Here is a 26,752-nt window from a genome sequence, read left to right on the forward strand (position 1 = left end):
TTCTGTTACGTAAATCAAACCAACAAAAGATTTTGTAGCAATATCTGCAAAACTTGTTTCAGAAAAAAAAAAAAACTAGAATAAACTGAAGTCCAGAACGGAACGCAAACGCAAGTTTTACATTTCCTTTTGTAAACTGTGACATTTTTGTGTGACAGTTCCGTGTATGGACATAAAAAATCATGGGCGATATATGTTCTCTTTTTATTTAGATTATCAATGAATTTATGCCCTGTATCTAGTGTATCTGAAATTTTCACCGTTAAACATTTAATATTTTCATTTATTTCTCAATATAGGAAACAACTCAGTTTTTTCTATTTTCTTACTCATACATACATACATACAACATAATTATACGGTAAAATAATACACAGTTCATGTTTATTTACAAAAACAATACTTACTAAAATGTATGGAAACTTATATTTCTTGAATAATAATAAAATAAATTAATAATTTCCAAAACAATTTAGGCTTGTATAAGAAGGCTCGTATTCTTTTTTTACTTGTAAAATATTCTGAAGTTGCATTTATTTTTGTTGGGACACAGATTAGTATTAAACATTTTATAGTGACACAATCTGTTACGTTACGAGACCTCGGGTAAGCATTTACTCTCCTTTACGACTTTAGTTTTCTACAAGAAAACATAAAACAGTATCATAATAAAGGTAAAACATAATGGCGTTTTATATATACTTATATAGTTATGGTGTCAAATAATAACAGTGGCAGTTTGAACGTTACAATAAAAATAACGAATAAAGTTCTGTCGCCAAACTTAACTTAGTTTAATTGTTATATCTTAGTTTATTTTCGTTATTCCTAAATAACTTAATTTCATTTTAAATGTATAACGTTACATTGCGTACTTTTCTTTCTTAAAATAATTATCAACTACGACATTATTAAGCAAAACATCTACAAAAAAAACAAAACAAAATAATATTTGAGCTTCATCGCTTTAAATTGCCTCAAGAGATATACAACAGAATAGATAAATATATATTAACCTGAAGTGAGAAAACCAACTTTGGAATTGTTTTCGAATTCCTTTCAGCGAAGTTTCTGCCAAGTGACTTAATAACGTTGAGGAAAAACAAATCTTTTCTTTCAAACCTGCTTCCGACGTGAATTGTCGTCTGCCTTGATTTTAAATAAGTTATACAACGCTTAGTTAAGTCGTATATTATTGATGTGCTAATCATATTTGATTTAAAAATCTCATAAAACATACATTTCACATACTTTTTGGGAATAAAAAAATAGCATTTTACGAGTATATCCATGCATCTATATATGACCCTATATTTTTTAAATACGAGTATGTTTATGAAGTTATGCCACAGCCATAATTGTACAAAGTTTTGAAAACTCTTGTTCGCGTTAATAAAAAGTGTTGTAATTGGAAATTCAGTTACATAAAAAAACTATAATTTTGTATTGACAACTTAAACGTTAAAAAATAAAAATTAAAAACAACTAAGAAATGTAGTAAATACTATTCTATAATATAGGCAAGTTTCGGTAACTTTTTTTTATAATTCCTACCATAATTAATAAAATAACCCTTGAAATCAAATAGCAGCTTCATTTATCTGGAGTAATTGTGACGCTGTACTGGGACACATTTAAACATAAAAAAAATATTCGGCGTCAAGTGTCTTACGGAGACTTCAATGGAATACAAATGTACCTATTGAAAAAGACGTCATTTTTTTTGATATCTCTTTGTACCTTTACATATCAGTGAACTATTTTAATCCTTCCTGGATTATGCTTATGTTATGATTTCCTAGTACGATGTGAAGTTAAATGTTTAATACGAAGTTGATGCCAAGTAGAAGTTGAAACAATTAAATGTGTTCAAATAGTTTAACATCTTTGCAGTAATACTTGTTCAAGAAGCGTATAAAAGTCTACATTTTCAAAGTAATGTATCAACAACATCAATATAGCATTCAATGAGAGCGTGACGATCGTGTTTTGTGACGAGCACACTTGCATCTGAAGTGATGCGATGTAACGCGCTCGTAATTAACACCGCTTTAATTTCCGTTTAAACCTGAATCACAAAGACTGCAATACTGACACCGTGTACTCTTCGTTTGCTATCGTGTTTTGTGTTTGTCATAAATGTTTACTTACGTGATTATACATTAACATAAAAAGGTTTGTGTTGTGTCATTACTTAAGTAGTTTTACTAATAAAACTTATGGATATGCAATGAACAGATACTTGCATAAAACATATGGTCAAGTTGTCTTCCAAGTGATTTAAGTTAGAGTTAAAATGTATCACCCTATACACCCTCTTAATACTATTTTTCTCTAAAAATAGAACAGATTTATTGATAGCTTTTACTAACTAACATTTGCACAATTGCTCTCGACTAAAACTAGAACTACAACGTGTGAAAATATAGTATAATATATTAGTAAGATTGTTTAATTAAAAGAAAGGCTTTATGCTATTTATAAATCACTGTACTCTGTCCAATTTTTAATTAACTATTTTATTAAATTACACTTTGCATACCTGATATAAACGACAAACTCGGTATTGTATTTCCGATTAACTAAGAAGATCTCGACCTGAATTAAGTTTACTCTATGCTTGTGTCGAAAGTTAATTAAATTGTAACTGGAGTTTGTATGATGTTAGTCTTAGTTTGCTAATGCACTAAGAGTAGAAAGCGTATGCATATTCTTTGCACAATCTGACTGTGTCTGAATGTTACAGACTGTATAGTATAGCCGTATAGCTAAAATTTACCAACAAATTAAATATAAAATCCAAAATAACAAAATAATGAGCGTAAAAGATCTACTAGTAAAATGCTATAGATGTGCCAATTTTGTGATTTTAAGATAGTATCATTCGTGGGCGCGATTTAAAAATTATTAGAAGCCCTAAACCCTTATGTTATAAATACATATTCGACGTTTTCGATTCATTCAAAGCAACAACAACCAACACTGTTTGATTCAAAACTTTTTTTACAAATCCTTTTTAATCATTTATCATAAGTTTTTAAATATAAGTTTTATAGAATTGTTAATGAAATGAAGTAATTATATTGTACAAGTGTGAGTAGTCTAGTAAGAACAAATTTGAGTTAGAAGTTCCCCAACGCCTTGTTGTTTACAGAATTCGCAGCTTGCAATGTGCTTTGTCGCGCTTTCTGGTGATAGTTCATTCGTTAAATAATTACACCAAACCTAAACCTGAGTAAAAGTATAAACAGTGGGATATAATTAGAATCACTTCAACTGTTTACTTACATTTTAATTAAGGTAAACATTTTTTTTCATTACACAGGTAGTAAACAATAACTTTCGCGCTAAAGAATTACTTAATGGACACCAAGTTTAAAATTAATATTAGAAATATACACTAAAGGACTCCCTTGAAATCCAAGAAGAAGAAGAACTTAGCTGAAAAATCAGATCCAGTAATTTAATAAAGGCATGCATTGCCTTTTTACAGCTGTCATATAGAAAGTTTAAGTTGCCATGATGGTCCCCAACCTTTGTTAGAAGGCTTATAACAAGAAAGATTTCACTCTCTTATCATTTGAAAATATCATAATCATGATCTTATTTATTGGATAAAATTTGATAGCGCTCAAGAATTTTAAAATAATTAGTTGAACTTTAATTTTCACGTCATAGTAAGCCTCGGAGCTGAGCTGCATCGAACTTATGAAAAGATTAACAAACAGCTTCCTTCACGAACCGGGATAAAGCATTTTGAATGTGTACCTACATGTACGCCAAACTAAAAACTTTCTCTGTGAAATTCACCTTATGTTGAACATGAATAATAACATATATTCCATAGTACATGAACTTACATGAGAACTAATTTTATTTATGTTTTAGATTATTTTTATTTGATGAACTTACAATAATAAATGTATGTATACATTTTTCTTAAAACATAAAAGGAGTTTGAAATTAATTCAGTATTTCTTAATGAACAGAGATACTTTTGCTTGGATGTACCAAGCAAAAGTATCTCTCTCTTCAGAGAAAGAGATTAACATCCCGTATTTCCACATCACAAAACCGCTCAGTGAAAATTCTCAAGTATAATAAGATAGAAAACTAAAGCTGATTGCATTCTACAAGTTATTCGTGAAATATCCGTTCCTTGTAAACTAAGATGCAATTTCCACTTAGCGGCTGGCCGCGTGACTGGCCGCGCGTGGCCGTTTCTATGTAGTCGCATGTCGTGCTCGTAATTCAATACGTGCAAAATAAAATGCGGTGCAGTCGCGCGGCTAACAGCTTATTGGAAATAGGGCTCATTTTAAAGCTGACATCCATGTGTTTAAAAATAAATAATTTAAAAGTATTAATATGGGACATTGTAAAATATAAAATGCCAACTTTTAGTAAAGTTACCAACTAGTTAATCGGTTGTAATCTGATTAAATTGTTTAAACTTTTGCGAGACATAATAATTAATTAATTAAGAACGGCTTAACTCACGTATGATTGTCGGGTGACGTTAATTTGGTCATAATATGATTTAAATTAGCATACGCTTTTGTCAGTACTTGTTTTTATATAACATCAAATGTTTTACAAAGTTACATATATCCAAATGTAACTTAATAGAAATGTACTTATTGATATTCGACACGTATATAATTTGTAGAAAGCACTTCGTTGAATGAATTCAAACACGGTCGGCAGCTGTGCAGAAATGCCTTGAAATATACCGCTGTAGCAGATGGTCAACGAAAACCGACCGCGCCGCGCCAGGGAGCAAGCACGATATGCATATTCCAGCTTGCACTCGCTCAATATAATTCTATAGAATACTCGAAGACAACGCCAGGTCATTTAACTATTAGGAGTAATAATGTAAATATTATATATATAGGTAGGTACAAATGAAAATTACAAAATTCATTACTTTATATTAGGTTGAAGGAAAAAATATATAATATTGTTATTTAAAAAAAGGATCATAACAAATATCTCAGTAGTTCACTGAAACGTACTAGTAGTTTTTTTTATTGAGAAAAGAAATCAAAAGATTAAGCTCATTGATCGTTTGACGTTTCGTGATTCGTGTGAATGTTGCTGATGAAAGAAATATGGTTAATTTAAGTCGTAATTTTACGGTAGCCCTTTAAAGCTTTGTCTAAATTACATGTATATTAATAAGTCATTTAAATAATATAAAATTATAAATACAGAAATGCAAAATAATGGATGAGGACGGGTAGAGATAATCCTTTAGGCTGAACGCCCGAGAGATTCGATGCAATTTTCACTGGACATGTTCCAATTTACGTTTAGAATTGATAACCCCATACAACAATTATCTGCATCTTACGAGTTTTATTCACATTAGGTGGTTAATCATATATTGGGATCATCAAAAACTACTCCAACCTAAACTAAGTTAAACCTACAATGGAGAGGGAATGTAGGTAATACTCGGATAATGAATTAATAATGTTCTCTTAATCATCGAAGTGAATCAGATACAATTAGCTAAAACCGGACTGCAATTAGTTTCCTTGTCTGTTTTTGTAAAATGCAACTATAAAAATATTCACTTCGGTTGGTTGAATATTTACCTCTTTTAATTACATTTCCCCGCTTCGAACCTAAAAGCGTTCACTCAAACGAAATTTATATGAATAAATCAAATAGCATTGTTAGAAATCGTAGAATTGTAAATAATTTTTTAAATATAGTTCACAGTGAATGTATACCAGTGAAAAAAGCTTTGATGCATAACAATTAATGCTATCATTCATTCCATGTGGCAGGTACTCTGGTCTTTTCAATGGCTGTTTTTAAATTGTGGATACGAATGGTTCATAATTATGTAATTCATATTCGTGCAGCAGCAAATGATGCTGCGAACTGTATCTGAATTTAAGCTACCAACGTATAAATATACCCTATTATTATTTTTGAATAGGAATTTATTTATACTAAAGAATATTAATAATACAATTATGATTGTCTGCAGCATAAATAATAATGAAAGCATATTCCTAATAGAATCTTAAAGCTGGTCGCAGCAGCGCAGCGTGAAATTAATTAATTTACTAAATAACATTCAAGAAGCGTTTCATAAAACCTTATTCATATACTTAATTAAACACCTTTTCTTAATATTATTTCGTTAATTGACTGTATAATTAAAATTATTCTTGTCCTTGACTTATTAAAAATAATATTTACTTTGTTTTAACTTAACTACTTCATTCATACTAACATTTTTACCATTCATCTTGATGAAACCTTTTAAAAGGCTTGTTGTCATCGAGCAGGAATTGTTAAATTATTCGTAATCTAAAAGGTTACACTTTTCTGGATTATTAACACAACTATATTTTTACTACTTGGGCTTGACACACTCAATTCTACACGTAAAATAACTGTCCCAAGGGGAATACCGCACAAGTGATAATATAGATATTAATTGCTCTTGTTTTGAATGAATCTTTGTTTATATGCAGTAAAAGCAAGGCTTTAGTTTATGAATTCTCGTCTGAGTAAAGCGCACGTAATTATGCATTCATACCCATCTTACATTCTTGAATCATGTGAAATGCGAGCATTACTCGCATACTTTAAAACAACAAAAAAGATTAAATAGAAATAGAGATCCTAGCCATAAAAAACTTAAACAGCGTTTCAATTACATTTTAGTTTAAACTTATGTCAACCTTTTTATCGCACATTGATATTAAACATTACCAGAAATCATAACTATTGAAATATGATTATGCTTAAGGTTCCGAAATGAGTAATACAGATAATGTTACTTTAAATTTGTGCATTTTGACGGCGCTTATACTTCTCCTGTTACCTTTTTAGTTTTTTACCTTTTTACCTTAGCTGATTAGTGTAAAATCAGACCAGTTGGAGAATTGGCCACTGATTCCACAATATTTTAAAATAATTAAGGGATGTTAGTAAAAATTATAGGTAACATTACATCGTGGTACTTCTGCTTGATCGGCTTATAATTTTCAATGTCAATATATAGCTAGTTGTGCCGTACACGACGGGTTCGAGTCCCGCGGCACAACCGCCCTCAAACTACGCGTTGCAAGGATTGGAGTAAAATTGTAAGTATGTGAACTCGATGCCCCATTTAACGCCGCAGGTGCCTGGACACTCCATCGGTGTTAGTCGAGTCAAATAAGTCACTGAGATACCGTCTAAAGGCGCCAGCAATGCTGCACTCCTGATGCACCCGATGCACTGCTTCCCGTAAGCGCCCTATAGACGCATCGTTATCGGACCGAACGCAGAATCGTAAACTTAGTGACACCGTACTCTAAATAATCGACACGTCCGATGAGCTCTTTTACTTACTCCCTTCGGCTTCCTTTGCAGACTCTAAACTCTTAACGACCGCCGACCGCCGACCGCCTTCACCGCACAAGACCCCGCAGGCCCCGCGCCCGTCAGTAGCGGAGAGGGATTTCGAAACTACCCGCTTGTGCGGGAGAATAAAAATGAGTCGACCTACCTACATTAAAGCTGTATAGGCGAACTGCGAAATTCAAAAATATAATTCGTCATTAAAGATGACGAACCACAGTGCATCTGTACCGACCACTAGAAGATGGAAAAGTTCAATAAAATAGAATGTTCCTCAGTATTATATCTCCTTTGTTCGTATAGACGTGGTATTATAGAGTTTAATACTTGAAAACACACTAAGTTCAAGGCACTAGACGTGAAACTTACGGTGTAAACTAGAGTGCCGCTAAAGAAATGCTAAACAATAGTTTATTATTCAGCAGTTTTTGTTTGAACATAGTAAGAAGAAAAAGGCTCACTGAATTTTAAACTACGGTTCATTTTTCATGTACTTTTGTTTCATTATAACAGGGTGAAGAAAAAATCTGTTCTATTGTATTCGACAAATGGTACAATTAAAAAAGAGGCCTTTAAACTTTCCAATAAAGCGAAAAACTAAATCAAGACTACCACTTTTCAAATCAAATTCGAGTATGTAGAAATACAATTAATTGGACTATTTGTGCATTATTTCAGAAAACGAAGTTCCATAAAGGTTATGCATTTTCTCATAATTGCATTTTATTGTTAAAATATACATGACACGGCTCCGTCCGCTGCCGGCTTTCGGTGGCCATCTGTCTGTCGAAATGAAATAGTTCCTACAGTACCTACATTGTTGTGATAAAATGTTGTAACAAAAAAATTGACGTTCAAACTAAAAAAAAAGGAAAATGCATACTGCAAAAGGTCGATTATCCGCGACACACTTAAACCATATTCCAATGGATGTATGTGTAATTATTTTTAAGTTGTAATCTATCTATATCTATCTAATATATGACATTCTCGTGTCACAATTTTCGTCACCGCACTTCTCCGAAACGACTTGACCGATTCTCATGAAATTTTGTGAGCATATTCAGTAGGTCTGAGAATCGGCCAACGTCTATTTTTCATTTTTTTTAACTGCGCGCGGACGGAGTCGCGGGCGACAGCTAGTACGTTTAATAAAATTGAAGTGTCTGTATTAACGTCGAAATGAAATTCATATTTCGTGAACACGATGTACTTCTGTTGTTGATAATGAAAAATCAATTTTAAAATTTTGCAAGTCCAAATTAGTTCCGGGTAATCTCCGAAACGGCTGGACCCATTTTAACAGGACTTTTACTGGAAAGTAGCCTATCTGTGCGGGAGTAACTTTGACTATTTTTTTATTCTGCGCTAAGTCGCGGCCAACCGCTAGTAATTTAATTATTAAAGTAAAATAACATAGTTCTCATTGTGTTAATGATTCCTAAAAAACGACCGAATTTGAAGCTATATGTTCAAAGCAAAACAATAACTGGACTTTCCTTTGTTTTTAGTTATTGATTGTCTTCTCGGGTTTCTATTTATCAGGTTTTCGCCAATTTCCTTTTAAGCTATTGATAACAATTTTGCTTGTTATTAAATACTCGAGTTTCACAGGTTAGTTTAAGTCAGCTAAGCCTTTTACTTTGGAAATTCCGATTTACGTAGATGTTTATGAAAGCAAATCGTAATTATTGTTCATACACAACTAATTGCTGCGGAAGTTATGCACAAACTGTTGGCGAAGTTGCGGGCGAACTAGTTTATGTGATGTTTCCCCTGTGAGCCCACTTTGTTTGCGAACTACGTATTCCATGGGAGCAAATATTTATTTACCTGCCGACTGTAAAACAAAACATGACAAATTTAGACATATCAAGATACATTTAAATATTTGTTCTCAAACTGAAAACAGTTTAGTTTGTTTTTGTTTGTGTTTGAATTTACTTAAATAGCAGACTTGCAGTTGCATAGACATCTGCAATCAGGCTTTTATATATTGTAAAGTGGCAAACGAGTAAGCGACCATCTTACTTTGCCGAAATGGCGTAGCGACCGCTGCTAATAGATATCCCCAATTGCAGATGCTTTGCGTACCTTTAATCGACGGAGTAGACGCACAAAAAGAAAATATTTCCTCTTCCTATCCCCTCCTCCGTCAAATCCCTTTCCAAGAGCACTAAAATCAGGCCACCGGAACGCACTGATGCGTTGCCTATCTTTATTAAAAAAGGAGAATGTACAGAAAGGCGACATTTTCCTTTCCTATACATAATCATTCTCGCCAAATCTACTTTCCTGAACATTATTTTACTATACGAAAAGGATGAACAGATTACTTCGTAGCATTAGATTTTCCGTTCTAGTGATAAACGTATTCTGGTAAATTTGCATAGTGGAACTAAAAATCAAATCATAGTAAGTTAAAAGTACACTAATAACTAATATTATAAATGTGAATGTTTAGTTGGATAAATGAATGGATTTTGTTACAGGATTTGTTACAGGATACAGGCTCTATTGATTACAAGATATATAGATCTCGATGCATTTGGTATAGGTGTAAAACACAGTCTCAAAGAACACGTAGGCTACCAATTAAGCTTTTTTTGTTAATTCCGCGCGGACGGAGTTGCCGGCGACAGTTAGTTCCTGAATAAATATGTGCTTGAGATTTTCAAGCAACGTTTCTTGAACGTTATTAAGAGAATTAATTAATTCCACAGCTCTGCTACAGGACAGTTAAGGATTCGTTGCTAAAATTGCTTTAATTTTCTCTCTACAAGCTACCAGCCAATCATCCTTATGCAGTATGTCAGCAACTAAATATTCAATGACTACCATTATACAAATATTAACAGCTTCGATTAATTTAGTATCCCATTGAAGATACATTCTTAAGTGATACATTTTTATTTAGTAAATAAAAACTAAATATAATATTGATTTTATGTAAATTTTGGATATAGCGGTTCAACCGTACGACAGCTGTAACGATCTGTTTTTGTCTTTGTTTCCGAGCAATGTTTTTATATTGGCTTGTCGTCTTCGTAGTTTTAACCGCAAGTAACCGATAGTCTGACAGGGTGAACCTAAGATAAGAAAACCGATTAATCACTTGAAGGGATAACTCATCCGTAACAATAGATAGAAGTAAGACTGGTGAACTACTTATAAGTTTTTTATCTTTATTTACAATTTTACATTTCCGTCTAAAATGTTAAGAAATTACTTAACGCTGTAAGCTCTGATTTTTGAATATGAAAATAGAACTTGATGAAAAAAAAATTACAATAACATAAAAATTGATTGATGAAATGATGGAACCGCGTATCCATCAATTTGTCTTTGCACAAGTTGAACGCTATTGAAAAAAGACGAATGTTTAGATTTTTTTATGTCCCACTTCTTTGTCCCTTTTCATTTATATAACAGGTCAGTACAGTACAGTCTTACATAGCCCTACATTTGTAACTATATTACACTAGCATTTGCCCGCGACTCCATCCGCGCGGAATAAAAAAAAATAGAAAACGGGGTAAAAATTATCCTATGTCCTTTTCCTGGTTCTAAGCTACCTGCCCACCAATTTTCAGTCAAATCGATTCAGCCGTTCTTGAGTTATAAATGGTGTAACTAACACAACTTTCTTTTATATATATAGATATGTAACTATATAGCGTCGCCAAAAAATAAAAAACTATGTTTTATTTAACCGTTTATCTATGTAGATAGATTTCTCGCACGCTGAAATAATCAAACGCGATAAATAGCCCGTATTTACACTGCACAATAAATCATTTTCGGTTACGGTGTAAACACCTCACTAATCGTTGGTTTCTAAGACCAAAATTATTGTATGAAACATATTGTTGTTATCTCTGTTTCCAATATACATAAAACTAAAATGACTTTTTTTTTAATTGAGAGTATTAAGTTTTAATAAAAAATGTCAGCGTAACTAGATGCAGATTTTTTTATTTAAAGCATTAGTTAAACAGTGAATTTCAATATGTTGTAATTATTTGGTTGAAATCTTTGCTTTTCGCGCTATGATGAATGCCGCACTCAATCAATTCATAATCTGATGGATGATAGGCAGCCATGTGTAAGCGACGCGATAAAAATGAAGACGAGCAAATTTACTTCAGAAATAACATCGGTATTGATAAAAATAATAACCAAGAGAGAAGCAATGCCACAACGAATAAAAGCCTTGCTTGTTATTATAAAAAATAAAAATAAACAAGCAATGGAATAATTAATGCAAATAAAAACGCATGGTTTGTGCGAAACAAAATTTAAAACAATTACTATGAAGAGAACGCTCACAACAAAACTTGTTTCGACGTGGGATTTCCGAGTATGGACTGGTTGCATTGTTCAACTGCATACATTTGAACTTATTTCAACAGTCTTTAACCTTTAATGGTTTTAAAATGTTTTGTATTTTTTTTACCCTAGCAAGTAATCTCCTCGAATATTATATCCACAAATCTTCATATTACCTAAAAAAAAACCAGGAGAATAGAATTTTTGTTTAAATTGTTTTTGATACAAGATATTTTTCTGTTCATTAACAAGGCCGATAGTCTTATATTCGTTGGGTATTTTTAAATAACACACAGTAATAAAAATCCAATAAGGATTATAATTTATTTATAAAATGATATATACACTTTACAATTGACCATACAACCCTGAGAGCAAAAGGCCCCTTATGGAATCCATCTTGTTAAATATTTAAATGCATTTAAAAAAATGTGAAAACTTCATCTAGTATCACATAAACATCATTTACAAATTTACACGAACACAAAGATGGGATTCCAAAAGGACCGATGACTCTCGGGTTTCACTTCGTCACACGTCCACATCCAAAACAATATATATTTATTCTCATTGGTAATTGTAATAAAATTATTATATACAACGCTATTTACAAACTTATGGAAACAATTTCACCGACATTCCATCTCAGAACATTACACACAACAATTGTATTGCTTCGTTTCCATTTACCACAACATTTCGTAACAAGACTCAATGAATACTTGAGCATTGATTGTCTGGATCAAAGAAAACTTGTCGGATATATTATACTACAACTTGCAATATAGAGATCTAAATGTTATCGAGTCATTTCTACCTGAATTACATCAGATGAGTTTCACATTATAACAGATTCTTGAATTCATTAAAAGCTATAAATTTGTGCCCCGTATGGTAAACTCAGGACTCCGAGCATAGACTGTTTGACCAAGGGTTTCCACTAGCTAAACACCGACAAAAAATATAACCATCCCTCTCATTCTATTTGAATTAAGAGATAAAACCACTATAAGATTGAAATTGATAAAAAACGAAACCATTAAGAAATGCTTTGAAAATTTCGTTTTTTTTTTAACAAGCTCCGACAGCTATAGCTTTTGTTAACACAAACTATATATGGAGTACCTGTAACTACTACAATATTAGAAATAAATATTATACATTACTATGTTGATTCTATTATTCAAATTCAGGGATGACGAAACTTTACATATCAAAATGTCCATTTTATAACAAAACGTTTAAATAGACCGCAGACGTGATAAATAATTAAAACTTTGTTATTATTTTAAACATTCCGTAATGTAAGGATTGGTCGCGTTTGCTCCTCATATAAATAGTACCTACTCCAAACTTTTCATAGTTCATAATACATTTTGTGACCAAAATATCTCGTGGGTTCGTCATCCCTAATAAATTTGAACGTTACATAATTTTTAGCATAGAATGTTCTACAACTGTCAGAGCTTATCACATACTGTGACTTCTTACTGAGAAACATCTGTAAAAAATGTTCTTATAGAAAATTAAAGAGACAATATTACAGGCGATGGAAACCTAGAGTACCTTGTCCTGAACAACCGTGACGTAAGTTTAATGTCCGTAAATAAAATTAATACTGTTCAAATGCAATGAAATGATAATAGAAAATACTTAAATATCGCATTTCTGTTATGAATTGTTCGTGTCACGGCTTTCATACATTTTACCTTTATTCGAATTATGCTTTAATATAAAATCAAATTATCCTATCAACATATTGCAAAGGTAACAGGTAACAATATTTATCCACTAATACAATTCACTAGTACACTTTCACACTACATTCTGCTCAATATAGCGTTAGATTTTATGTAAGCGTTAACAAGAGGGACAATTTTTGAGTTAGAGTAAAAAACAAAGCAAAAAAAAAAAAAGATTAACTGATATTAAGTTCATGTTATAAAATTAATGTAATATATTATTTTATTAAAAAAATACTTTATGAGATGATTTTTTTATTTTTATTTCATAGTTTCAAGTGTAACGTTTAAAAAACCGCCAAGCGCGAGCTGGACTCATGCACCGAGTGTTCCGTATACAAAGCTGTAGATATAAATTTAGCATTAACTAAACATTTACGGTTTTCGCTTCGTATCAAATTTCAAGATTCTAAGTACCCTGTAGGTTTTGATTTCTTTGCCACTTTCAAAAATTTGCGGTATAAATGGCTGTAAATCTTTTGATTGTGTTAGGTTAGACGGACAACAAAGTGATACTAAAAGGAACCCTCATAGAATCACTTTGTTGTTAAGTTTTTTCCTATCGAGATACAGAACCCTAAAAACGTAAAGTAAACCATTTTCAAAATTAACAAATTCATTTCTCATAATAATTGATCTGCTTATTTTAATAATGTTTGTGTCCAAGTTTTGTTTACTTTTAAAACTTGAAATTTATTTTACACCAAAAACGTCAGTTACAGTTTCCTCTTTAACTTATCTGAATAAATAAATGGTGTTCAAGTTTTCCACCTACATGACATAAAATGTACGTACTTGTGTTTTTACTGCTTCTAATGTTGAATTCTTTCCTACACACTATTAAAAGGGAGTACATTTGACGATATGAAATTAATATAAATAATAACGCTCAAGAAACGCTTACATAAAATCTACTGCTATATCGAACAGAGCAGACGCTTCGGTTACTTAAAAAAATAGTGTTGCATGTATAACTATGATTAGTCTATGAAATGTTCAGTCGAGTGCACTGTGTCAGGCGCTGTATACACTCGAGTGTATTAGCTGTGTCCGGAGCTGTACACACTCCAGTGCATTAGCTGTGTCTGGCACTGTACACACTCGAGTGTACTGTGTCCGGCGCTGTACACACTCCAAAACACTAACCGTGTCCGGCACAGTACATACTCGAGTGCATTAGCTATGTCCGGCACTGTACACACTCGAGTGTACTGTGTGCGACGCTGTACACACTCCAGTACACTAACCGTGTCCGGCGCTGTACATACTCGAGTGCACTAAGTATGTCCGGTGCTGTACACGATCGAGTGCACTACCTGTATCCGGCGCTGTACACACTCGAGTGCATTAGCTGTGTCCGACACTGTACGCAGAGTTCAATCGCTTCATACCAACAGAAGCGCTGTTGCTGTTGCCGTTCCTCTCGAGGCTTTCCAAGAAGTCTTCTAGAAGCTTCGCCAGCCCCTTCCTTTTGAAACGGAGCGACTCGCTGATGACGTCACGTATCACCTCTTTCTTTACGTCCACGCTACCCTTTAAGTCCTTCAAATATTCGAACAACTTCGTAAAATCTGAAATGAAAGTATTCATTTTTAAAGCTCGTTTGAAATTATGCATTTCTCTGAGTCGAAAATTTCTTGAGTTAATCTGACCATTGGGCTACCTAGATGTTACTGTCTTGACTTGTTATTACATTTTTAGTCCACCAGAGAAATAGGATAGAGCAAAACGCACTTTGTAATTTTTTTTTTTTTAATATTAATTCTTTTAGTTTTCCATTTATAATAAAACAAATATACTTCAAGTGAAAAGAAAATTACATTTTAAGGCCGTGTCTATTATATTACACGTGTAGAAACCACACGTGTGAACACATTAATATTACAAGTCAATGACACAGCTGACGCCTTTCACCTAGTAACAGCAAACGCCCCAACTTTCACTTACATTCCGAACGTTACGGATTTTTTCAACCAAAAATTAACTGACATATGAAAAAATAATCTTAAACTCACATCAGCGATCTAGTCTGACAGTAATATTAAATATTATAACTTTGAAATATATTTGCTTTGTATTTTTAATCAATAAGTAATTTTTACATAACTTGTTTCTACCTGTTTGAAACCATTTACACAAGGCAAATTCCTCGCTGGCGGATCAAATGTGTAATTTCTTATTCTCCTAACTTTAAACTATAATATTTTAATAATAATAATAATGTAATAAAATGTTACCTCTTCCAGGTCTCCGCACTGCGCGGTACACTTCAGAACGTACATTGAGATTGTGCTTCTTTATATCCGCTAGCTCCTTGCGAGATGGCTGCGGCGGCAACAGAAACTGCACAGCCGGCTTTTCCGCCTGAAAATATTATTACAGTGACAGAGCTTTGTCTTCAAAATAAAAAAAGAGAAACAGTTTTGTTCATTACATTGAATTCATTATTTAAATAATATTAACGTAATTACAAAGGCGATTTCAATTTCATTTTTTTAATACTAGTTTAATGAATTCGCATATGTAGTTAAAAAAAAACTATTCCAAATTTCTTTACTAAATTTTATTGCGGTATTTGCTAAGGTTTACCTTGATTTTAGTAGTTGCCTGTGACTTCATCAGCGTGAAAAAAAAGAAGCCTTTCTGAAGTTACGTGGTTAGAAACATCCATGCATCCACATAAACTTTTTTTTATAAGGTGGCAAACGAGCATGCTACCGCTGCCCGTGGACATCTGCAATTGCAGATGCGTTGCCCACCTTTATTCCACGGAGGAGGGAACGTATAGAAATAGAATATTTCCCCTTCCTGTTTCCCCTCCTTCACCCACTTCCTCTTCCCATCATTTCATTGAAGAAAAAGGTGGGAAGGGAATGAGGACTAAAATTAGGTTTCCGGCACCACACTCATGAGACAAAACGCGGAATTGCTTCCACTTCACGCCCGTCTTCTGTGTGGTCATGGTATTTCGTCCGTCGACCCGGTACATTCGTCGTGCACCCAACAAACGTGTATTTAAAATATTAGTAAAATTTACCTTTCTTTTCCGTTTCTTTCCACGCAAATTGGACTCGTTCTCGGCGGCGATGCCTTGCAGTATAGCGTTTATCTGCAGTTCCTGCGAGTCGTGTGTCACTATCGGCGTGAGGGAGCTGAATGTGGGGCTCGCCGCACTCGCACCGCCCGCACCGCCCGCACCGCCCGCACCCGGAGACTCGGGCGGCGGCGAAGGCGATCGCGGCATTTTACTGCCCATTGTTGTGTACGCATCTGAATATTAAAAACAAACATTATAAGTATTATTAAATATGATGCAAATTTCAACACATTGTATTAAAATACAAACATACCTCCGTTGAGGAATGGTTTGACTACAGGCGGTAGATTGGTGGGCGTAACTGGTGGTGAAGGCGGAACTGGCAATGTGATGGTAGGTCCTCCTGTGTCCATATTAGGCGGCTCCTAGAAAACGCATTATCATATATTTACACTATCCTCAAAACAGTGTTATATCGCGACTGATTTAAAATAAACAGTCAACACTCACTTCGGGCGGACGTCCCGATGGCAGGTCCGAGGGCACTGGCGCGAGAGGGGAGGCGGGGCGGCGCGCGGTGACCGGCGATAGCGGCGCAGCAGGCGGGGGCGACGCGAAGGGCGGGGGCAGGGGCAGCGTGAGGGCGTAGGGCGTGGCTGGGTGAGGTGCGGCGGGCGGCGGAGAGGAGGGCGGGGGCGCGGGCGAGGAGGGGCGGCGCGCCACCACGTGCTGCGGCAGCGGGCCGGCCTTGCGCTTGGGCGGCGCCGCTCGGGGCGACTCCGCACCGCGCTTGCCGCCAGCGCCGCCGCCGCCGGCGCCGCGCACCGCGCCCATAGGGTCTATGTCCGCTTCGTCAACCATCATGCGCTGTAATTTTATAATAAGTTAAGTTATTAAGTTATTCGCAAAAGTAATAAATTTGCATTTTAACAAATAAAACGTGAAATTAAAAAAGATGATCACTTAACATTAGACGACCCGCTAGAGTATGCTCCCTTTAAAATATTTATCATTTTTATAAACAAACAAATGAGTCATTGCATCCTAAATATGGAAGAAAACGGTGTTTTTTACCAATGAACTTAATCTTCAGTTTACTCCAAATCAACAATAAAAATCTTAAAATTACTGATCAGTTTTTTTTTTTTTTCAAATAGATAAAAAAATAGCTTCGTAAAGAATATTTTAAATTAGCAATGGCCTTGTTGAACCTTCATAACAATTACAAATATGTAACATTTAAAGTCTAAATATAAAGGCAACAGATCTAAATAAAGTTGTCAACAGTGAATTATAAGAGTCACTATCTATTATTAGCTATCAACGTGGGAGGCGGCTGCTCCAGTCCTTTTGATAAAATTCTCATTAAACGGTATCATAGAGTGCTTTTAACTTTGTCTGAATAAGTAGTATTAGGAATATTTTATTTTTAGAATTTTAATACTACATAAAAGACATTCCTTTGTATTACAAAAGAGTATTTTATTTTTAATATTATTAATTGCCCTATCGCCGAAATTTGACAATTATTAAAATATTTTTTGAAACGTTTACAGAAATAATTTTATTTTCTTCTTTTCATTCTCCATTTGGTTAATCGAACTTAGTATTTGAAAATTTACATTAACACACAAAGAAGATTGTTGCCTAAAGTGACGACCATACACATAATGACAGGGACATGATGTAAAAAGTAGATTGATTCACATTTGGAATTATTTTTGTAGGAATTAGATGGGGTCACCTTATCGATCTTGAATGGGTTGCCGAACATGTGCTGCCTGACTGGCTGAGACTCGATCTCTCGCAACTGCGGAGTCATACGCTTCAGATACTCCTGGTAGTTGCCCATCTGCGCCACCGGCATCGAGTGCGCGCTGTCCTCGTCCACCAGCCGCGTGTGCGCCAGCGACGGTTGCAAGAAATTAGCGCGCATACGCACCACCTGTAATCACAGATACATACGTCTTTTATCGCTTATACAATTATAACTTAACAAGTATAATACTTATAAACTCAAAAAGAAACTCATTAGTATGTGATGCTGTTGGTACTTATTAACATTTTGAGACCTTTTTTAAGTCTTAAATCTCTCTGTCTAATATTTTTCCAAATCATCATCAGCTCACTATATGTCCCCACTGAGGGGCTCGGAGCCTACCCCAAGTTAGAGGTGCCTAGGCCATAGTCAACCACGCTGGCCAAGTGCAGGTTGACTTCACACATATCATTGAATTTTTTCTCAGATATGTGCAGGTTGCATCACGATGTTTTCCTTCGCTGTAAGAACGTCGGATAACCAAATAACATAATTAATTATTGAACAGATCGTACCTGGTCCAAGAGATCTCTGCGCTGTATATCGAATGGGTTCCTGTATGTATGCGCCTGCGCCTTGTGCCGGCCTCTAGACAGGCCCACCACGAAGCCCCCGAACTCGTTCAGCTGGTCGCGCAGCGCGCTGAACTTGTCCTGTAGAGACGGATGTGATGTCAAGTCCTTCTTGAGCGGCGATCGAGGCATTACGCGAACACTCTCCGTAACCTGGAATATTATAGAGGATTTTTTCATCAAATACTGTATGGGTATGACCATTAAATGAGCTAAAGTAATAGAAAATTTGTATCATAATTCATTATAATTTCGAGCAAAGGCTACCGTTTACAGACACATATAAAACAAGAATATAGAAACAAAGTTATAGGATAAATTACAATTCAATTTACCTTTTGATTATTCCCATTAGAAGCTTTGTTGATTACATCAGCACAAAGTTTCTCGAACTCCATTTTAGCTTGATTTTTCATTCTCTTCAAGTAATTTAATACAGAAAAACTAAGAGAATTGTCTTGAGTATCCGGTATGAGACTCTGTACCAACGGCGCTGATGCACCCATTTTCGTTAACGCCCTTCGAAGTGGCTAGAAATGATACACATGTATTACTGAAAAATCCAACTAGAATATTTCTAAATAGTATTACCAACAATTTGGTAATTTTCATATAAATTTAAATAAAAATACACACTAAGGGTAATCCAATTACTCACTCATCATTTTGAATTTTAGTTCTTATACTACTGAAGATCCTATAAATATACAAAACAACTTACCACAACATAGTACGAAGGCATTCTGTCCAAATACTGTTGAAAAGCCATCTTCCATTCAGCTGTTGGTTTACATCTGTGCACTTTGAAGAGATCATCGAGCAACGGCAGCAGAACGGGGTAGTTGTATGGCAACACAAACAAATTAACGCACGTCAGATTTGTTGACGCCTTGAGGTAACCAAACGGGTGATTGACCTCAGAGTTTTTGCAGCCGCTGTTTGCAACGAAAACCTGTAACACATAAAAAATTATTATTAAAACAAAAATTATTCCTAAAAAAAAAATTCTAAAAACAACCAAAGTGAAGCATCCATTATACATTTAAATAACATTAATTTGGTAGGATAGAAAATTGACTATCATGCCTCATCACCTTAAGTTTGGTTTCTGTCTCTGTAAGGGTTTAAATTCCAAACAATGGGGTAAAAAAAAATCCTATTAGTTTCCTATAAAATAATTATGTTATTTTGATACCCACCTGCCAGCAAATAGTCGGTTGTTTCCTAGCCAGTATGAACTGTGTGAGAGGGCTCGGTTCCAATTCGTACTTGTCGAAGGGTAGATTGTCAATCACCATGGGCTCCTGACTCGAACACGTGAACTTGACCACGGGGTGTGCTGACCGAGGTGGCTGGAAACGATAACACATATTACATTCTTTGCTTACAGTTTTATTAACAAAAATAATTTTATGTTATTTTTGTATTCATATTTGTACACTCTAATCGAGTGTTAATAATCTTTTAATTATTATTTTTATGTTTTATCCTGTTTCTAATTTGAAGTTTCAAACCAATGTAAGAATTTACTAGTGTTAAAAATATAAGCATGAACTTATTATAATTAACGTGATATCTTTGTTGTGAAAGTGAAGGATTTATGTTCATACAACTATATAAACAAACCAGTTACAAATTATGTTTTGATATATTTTACAATATCACAAACTTTGTTTTATTTCCTTTGTTTACAACATTATACTTACCAATGAGGGAGCGTTGGGATCAGGTCGAAACGACTCTGGTATAGGCCAGAAGCCGACAGCGAAGCCTTTCTGAGACACAGTCCTGGGTACATAGATGAGCCGGCGACAGGAATGCCAAGCCTGCGGAGCGCCGGAGCTCTGGTTTGGTGTGATCGTAGACTGGTAAGGCCCACCATTCCATCGCTACAATATATATATTTTTTAATTTTTAACAAACACACTTTAACAATATTATTATTGCCTACAAATTATATAAATACGATAAATAAAATAACTTTAATGGTCACTGAATAAAACCAGAGATACTCTGTAAGTTCATTGCTAACATTAAAGATGCATTAAACAATATCATTTTAAAATGCTGTCAAAGAAAAAAGAGCGCATATTTAAAGCAGTATAGTCTATATGATGGAGTCATACATCAAATTGTTAGTATAGTGTTGGATATCAGTAAATTTAACATAGCAATACAGATTACACATATCACTAATAAAATAAATATATTAAAATTAAATCTTTCCTTACCCCATTTCTTTCGGCTTCACCATCAATGTCTTTATCTGCTTCATGGGTAAGATCATCAGTTTGTTCTGTGCCATCTCTATTGTTGGTGCCATCAATAGGCGGTGGATCCGGACCAATCTTCTCAAAATTAATCACCACACCACTTTGTACCTTCTGCACTAAACTGTCAATGCACTGCATAAGCATGCGATGAGAGGTGATGCAATATGACCGTCCTAAAAAATAAAGTACATTCTCCTAAATATTTAATACACACTGCGAGTTAAAAATAGGACACAAAAGTGTGTGAGATCTGACATATTTAAACAATTTAAGGTAATAGTAAAACACATCAAATTTGTATATTGAACTTGAAAATATGACATGATTACGTTCACTGTATCAAGGAAGGACTTCTATAAAAGGACCGCACTCTAATTAACATATGTGTTATTAAATGACTCATCTATCTTATATATATAAAAGAAAGTCGTGTTAGTTACACTATTTATAACTCAAGAACGGCTGCATCGATTTGACTGAAAATTGGTGGGCATGTAGCTTAGAACCAGGAAACAGACATAGCATAATTTTTACCCCGTTTTCTATTTTTTATTCCGCGCGGACGGAGTCGCGGGTAAAAGCTAGTTGTGTATAATTTGGTTTAGTCACTAAAATAACTTAATACTTAATAAATTCAAGCACTATTGAATACTTCTGATCAACTTACTAAAGTTAAATCAAATTGTAATTGATAATTTATAATAACTTTTATTACACCTGGTTCCAATTCAAACCAATAAATTTCAACCATAGAAAAACTACATTATGTTAAAACCCGAATATTCCAAAAATATCACCATTATATTCTATGTAATTAAACTACGCTTGATTTAAAATTTTCACATTTCACTTTATCTAACAATTTTCTCAACATATCTGAAAAGTTCAATTAATTTCGACCTTGTATAGAAAAGAATGATAAATAATTCACTGCTGTCTCAAAAATATGAAATTATATATGTTATATTTATTGCTTAAGAGAGATTTACTTTTAAAAGCTGATTTAATAGTTAATATCAAAAGATATCCACTACCTATGAATCACAAGTTTCAGTAATCCTAATCATAAAAAAAATAATTTGTTTTTAGGTCAGATGTCTCCTTTAAAACTAAACACTCAAACTTAACTTAACTGTTAAGTGCGATCATTATAAATAATTTATCTTAGCCCATACTTTATTAGAGCTTGCTTAAACCAATGTATTGTCATTTAGAGTCCAGATAAATCAATGACATTTCATTGCACAATACAAATTATTTTTGTATTATTATATTGGCTAACATCGACAAATAAACTCGAAGATAAAAAAAAAGCACAGCGAAAGGCATTCAGGTCACCAGCTGTTAAGTGACTATAGATATATCTGCAACAACATATTGTGTTGCCTACCTTTATTGGACTGAGGAGGGGATAAGTTGAAATAGGACATTTCCTTTTCCTATTTATTCACTTCCCTCCTATTTTTTTTTAATATTTAATTACTAAATAAACATTCTTACCACCAGTAACTTCACACATAGCATCAATAGGTGATGAGTCAGAAGGCACCAAGCCAGTATCTCTCTCCACCGCTGGCGTTCCAGACAACCTTAGCACCAAAGAGAACAGTCGTTGGTCCCATCGGAATGGTTCTCGAGTCAGTTCAGATCCAGGAATTGGACAATTCATTGGCAGATTAAACTGAAAATATAAAAGTTTTAATTTCAGCAACTGTCTTGATTTCAACAACAATCTGCAATATATCATAATTTGAAATTATTGAATCATCTTTTTGCTAAAAAGAACAAAATCTCAGCAAACTCTTTTCAATACTTTGTAAATTTCAATCTTAGATAACACCATATAATTTGGAAATAATATTTTCCATATGTTGTTCCTCCCAATTAGAATAAGAAAGGATTACTAAATATTTTGTAAGAATAGTTCAAGTTATTTAAAAGCAAAGTTGAGTGAAATAAAAAGTAGATAATAAAAGTAAGGACAGTGAGCCCACAAACCGTTGACTGCCTCAAACCACAAGATAAGATATGACAAATATTTTAATGTTGAAATAGGAGGCTCACTTGAAAAGTTAAAAATGACTTGTGTGGTGCATTTTTGATACTTTAGAATTCTTTCAAAATTTTCCTTATTGTAAATTCAGTTTTTTAAAATTAATCATTTATAAGAATTTTAGCAAAATTGAGATTCAAATTGTGTTTATATGCACTTATTGTCGAAGGCCTAATCACTTTGGCCTCATTTTTACAAATGTAAACAACATAATTACTAAGTCAATTCTAATTGGAATTGAAATAAAATCAAAATATTTTTTTAAGTATGTGATGTATACTTACTTCTTCGTGAATACCAGCATTACTAGAAAGTTTTCCTCCATCAGTAATAACCACTATTACTGAAGGCTCAAGGTAAAATGGACATCTACCTTGACCATATGTGTCAATACCAGTTTGCATGCGGTTTATGTTTAGGACATCAAATGCATGTTTTAATGCAGCACCCATGGTAGTCAAGCCAAGGCATTGTAAATTCTTTAATTCATTAATAAAGGTTGCTAGATTCTCCTTCCAACCTGCCTGTAATTATAATTTTTTCAATGAATCTCTTTTATTTCAAAATTGTTACATATATAAAAAAACTTTGAAATACTTAAAAGTACTGATTACAAAATACGATTAATAACATTGTATCGTAACACGGACATGTAGAATTTCATATTTCCCCCCAATTCGCCATTTCGTTGTGATTCGCCTCGACCAATAGGAGTGCGACGAGAACGCAGTCGCGAGCGCTATCGCGAACGCAGCAACGGCGGAGGATCGTCCTGTTTACGTCGTGCTGTATATTTCAGTAAAATTCGCACAATCAAAGTATGTAAATGTTCTGGATTGCAGATATCAGTGCTACATGTATGGAGCCTACTAATCCGGCGTTTAGTATTTATCAATGCTTCAATTACAAGAAAATCTACCGAAACGTGTTTACTTTGATATACTAACCTTGATGTTCGCGGGTGGCTCTTCGAAAGTTAGAAGCATATACCTATCGCCTCTGCTTTCGGGAGATCGTTGACGAACCTAAGAAACGAAATAAATAACTTCAATACACTAACACGCGATAAACAAATCGATCACAAAAATGAAACGGTTGAAGAGTCGATGACACTGCACGTACCTTTACGAACGTTTCCACAGCGCCCTTGGCTACATCGAGCAACGTTGGGCGTCCGCCCAAATAAGCTCTTTGGTTCATAGAAGCTGATGTATCTATTAAAAAGACTATTATAGTCATCGTGAAAAATTTCCTAAATATCTAAATACATTAAAATATGCGCACGCTATTATGAACTAAGAACAAAAATGGCCGCTACATTGTACGCAGACTCGCTGAGAGGCGACCGTCCGACAGCCGCTTCGACGAGCAGCTGAACAAGCTACGCCACGAAGACTCCAAAAGTACCACGTGACCTAATCATTCGTTCGGTTATTCTCGGCCTCCAATGGAAAAACGTTCGGCAAAGATCGTGGACTAGCTGCAATGCTGCCACTTTCGACATCAATATCTGCCTAAAAGCATTTTGTCCATTGCCCGAATAGTTTTTATTTTTGAAATAAAGCACTATTGAAATTTATTCAAAGTTTTTTCATAATATCCCATCTTTCTCTTTTTAACCAATGATTACTTTTAAAAACAAAATACCTTAAGATATTTTTTTTTTGTGAACTAATTAATCAAAATTAACAATGTTATTTTGTCAGTTTTTTTTTCTAAAACTGTTTAGAAGTGTGCTTCTTTTTCTCTGTATGAGTTAAAAATATAAATTGTATCGGTAATTTCGCAGCGTTTTAAAGTCGGGAAATTGGGACAAATATTAATTAAAATAGGGAGCTTAGTATGTTCGGGTAACACTGCTTTGAATGTATGTGTTATAAATGCGTAATGAAATGAATGATTCAATTTATAATAAATATCTGTGATACACTAATTTTCTCTCCTAAATTTATAAAATTATTTTATAGCTCCTATGTTGAAATATGGTTTAAAACTTTGGACTTATTTGATAAAATGTTTAAAAATAATCATGACATGCCAGAAAAGGGCGGCATTTTCAAACCACTCAAACATTCTTTTGTAGATAAATACTTATTCGTCAAAATCAACTGATGTTAACTTGACATTATAGGACCCCAAAATTGTCTTAAAAATAAAACTTTTTGATGGTTTCTTCTTTTGGTATTTGATTCTTATTTTACGAATAACCCGAATGAATGTTCAAACTTCACTTGTAAAATAAATAGTGGGTACGTCTGTACTATTTGCGGTAATATGATATGTATTAAGTAATCTATTTTTATATAACTTTATTTTTTCCTTTATTTCACTATATTATTGGTTTTACACAAAAATATGTATAAGGTACCTACGTCAGACGAAACGTCGATAAATTATGATTATTTTATCGCAGATAAATTAACGTGTCGCAGACAATTTGTGATTGAGTTTCAGGTTGCCATTTTTATTTATAACAAAAAAATAAACGAAAGAAATGAGATTTGAGGTAACACCAGGTACCTACTAAAACCATGTTGCTAGACTATACTTACTATACTTTTTGCATGGTCTTTTCAGTCAAATAAGAATAGCAATCTGTATTTTTGTGCATTCTGGTAAGATTATTACAAGAAAGTGAGAGTTAATTACGTTCGTTGGCTTATGAAAATCAGACGTAAAAAAGTAAACCTATTCATTTTTAGTCATTTTTTTTACAAACTAAAAATTCGTTCAATATTTGTTAAATAATATATTATGATTGTAGGGTTAGCCCGTGAGCGAAGAAATGTCTCTAGAATGTTATGGAGTAAGTGAGAGAGACATGTCTTTCTTTCCACACCTGTCTCGCTTCTGCCACGGACAAAAGGAAAAAAAGTGATTTTTGTTTACCTCTTCGGGCATGATGATACATTTTAATCGTTATTAGCATAGACCCTAAATTTAAACCCCAAACGGTTCTTTCAGTCTGGAAGTATTTTAGTAACATTTTGTTATTTTTTTACTGACATCTATTAGATTAACCGTGAGTTTTTACCGCCAAAACCTCAATTCAAAAACATCTTGTTATCTGCATTTTTTTGAATAAAATGAGAGGGGTCTTATTTGTCTTCCGGTAATTAAATTAAAGATGAATATAGAAATCAGTTAGCTATTCGTGTCTTGCGGAAACTTGTTATTAACTTTTTAATTGCGACCAAATAGTTCCATTAGTAATTACTTTTCTTTGAACAATATAGGTGAGCGCATATAACTTAAGTTACATTACTATATTAATAGATTATCACTTACTTGTTATGGTGTAAATTTCAATAACGCAATAAATATGAAATTTAAATTTTCATGCGATTTTATAATTCTAAGTATAAGGTTTCTTAATAAAATACTCAAGTATTTCAGTTCTCAACAATTTAATAAAGGATGTAAGTAGGTATTCTTTTGAAACGAATATTTAGCCGATATTCACAGCGCATGTTGACCGCAGTAGACCATACGCAGGGAACGCCCTTTACCTTGATCCTATTACTTGTTGGAGACGGCGCTGGATAATAAGCGATTC

The 26,752-nt window shown here is 33.8% G+C and overlaps 1 protein-coding gene across 1 annotated transcript; it reads right to left on the reverse strand.

Annotated features, from left to right (window-relative positions):
- Window positions 1-14,255: 14,255 nt before the first annotated feature.
- Window positions 14,256-24,754, reverse strand: LOC106709087 (integrator complex subunit 6). Its single transcript, XM_014500781.2, has 16 exons — window positions 24,319-24,754; window positions 24,144-24,221; window positions 23,481-23,720; window positions 22,644-22,824; window positions 21,102-21,316; window positions 20,577-20,759; window positions 20,070-20,222; window positions 19,592-19,822; window positions 19,206-19,400; window positions 18,814-19,023; window positions 18,224-18,424; window positions 16,990-17,346; window positions 16,793-16,904; window positions 16,480-16,712; window positions 15,680-15,806; window positions 14,256-15,013 (listed from the first exon to the last, which is right to left on the reverse strand). The coding sequence occupies exons 1-16, from the start codon at window positions 24,433-24,435 to the stop codon at window positions 14,790-14,792; spliced, it is 3,057 nt and encodes a 1,018-aa protein (XP_014356267.2). The 5' UTR covers window positions 24,436-24,754; the 3' UTR covers window positions 14,256-14,789.
- Window positions 24,755-26,752: the final 1,998 nt, after the last annotated feature.

This window comes from Papilio machaon, chromosome 2 (assembly GCF_912999745.1).
Source record: "Papilio machaon chromosome 2, ilPapMach1.1, whole genome shotgun sequence".
Lineage (NCBI taxonomy): Eukaryota > Metazoa > Arthropoda > Insecta > Lepidoptera > Papilionidae > Papilio > Papilio machaon.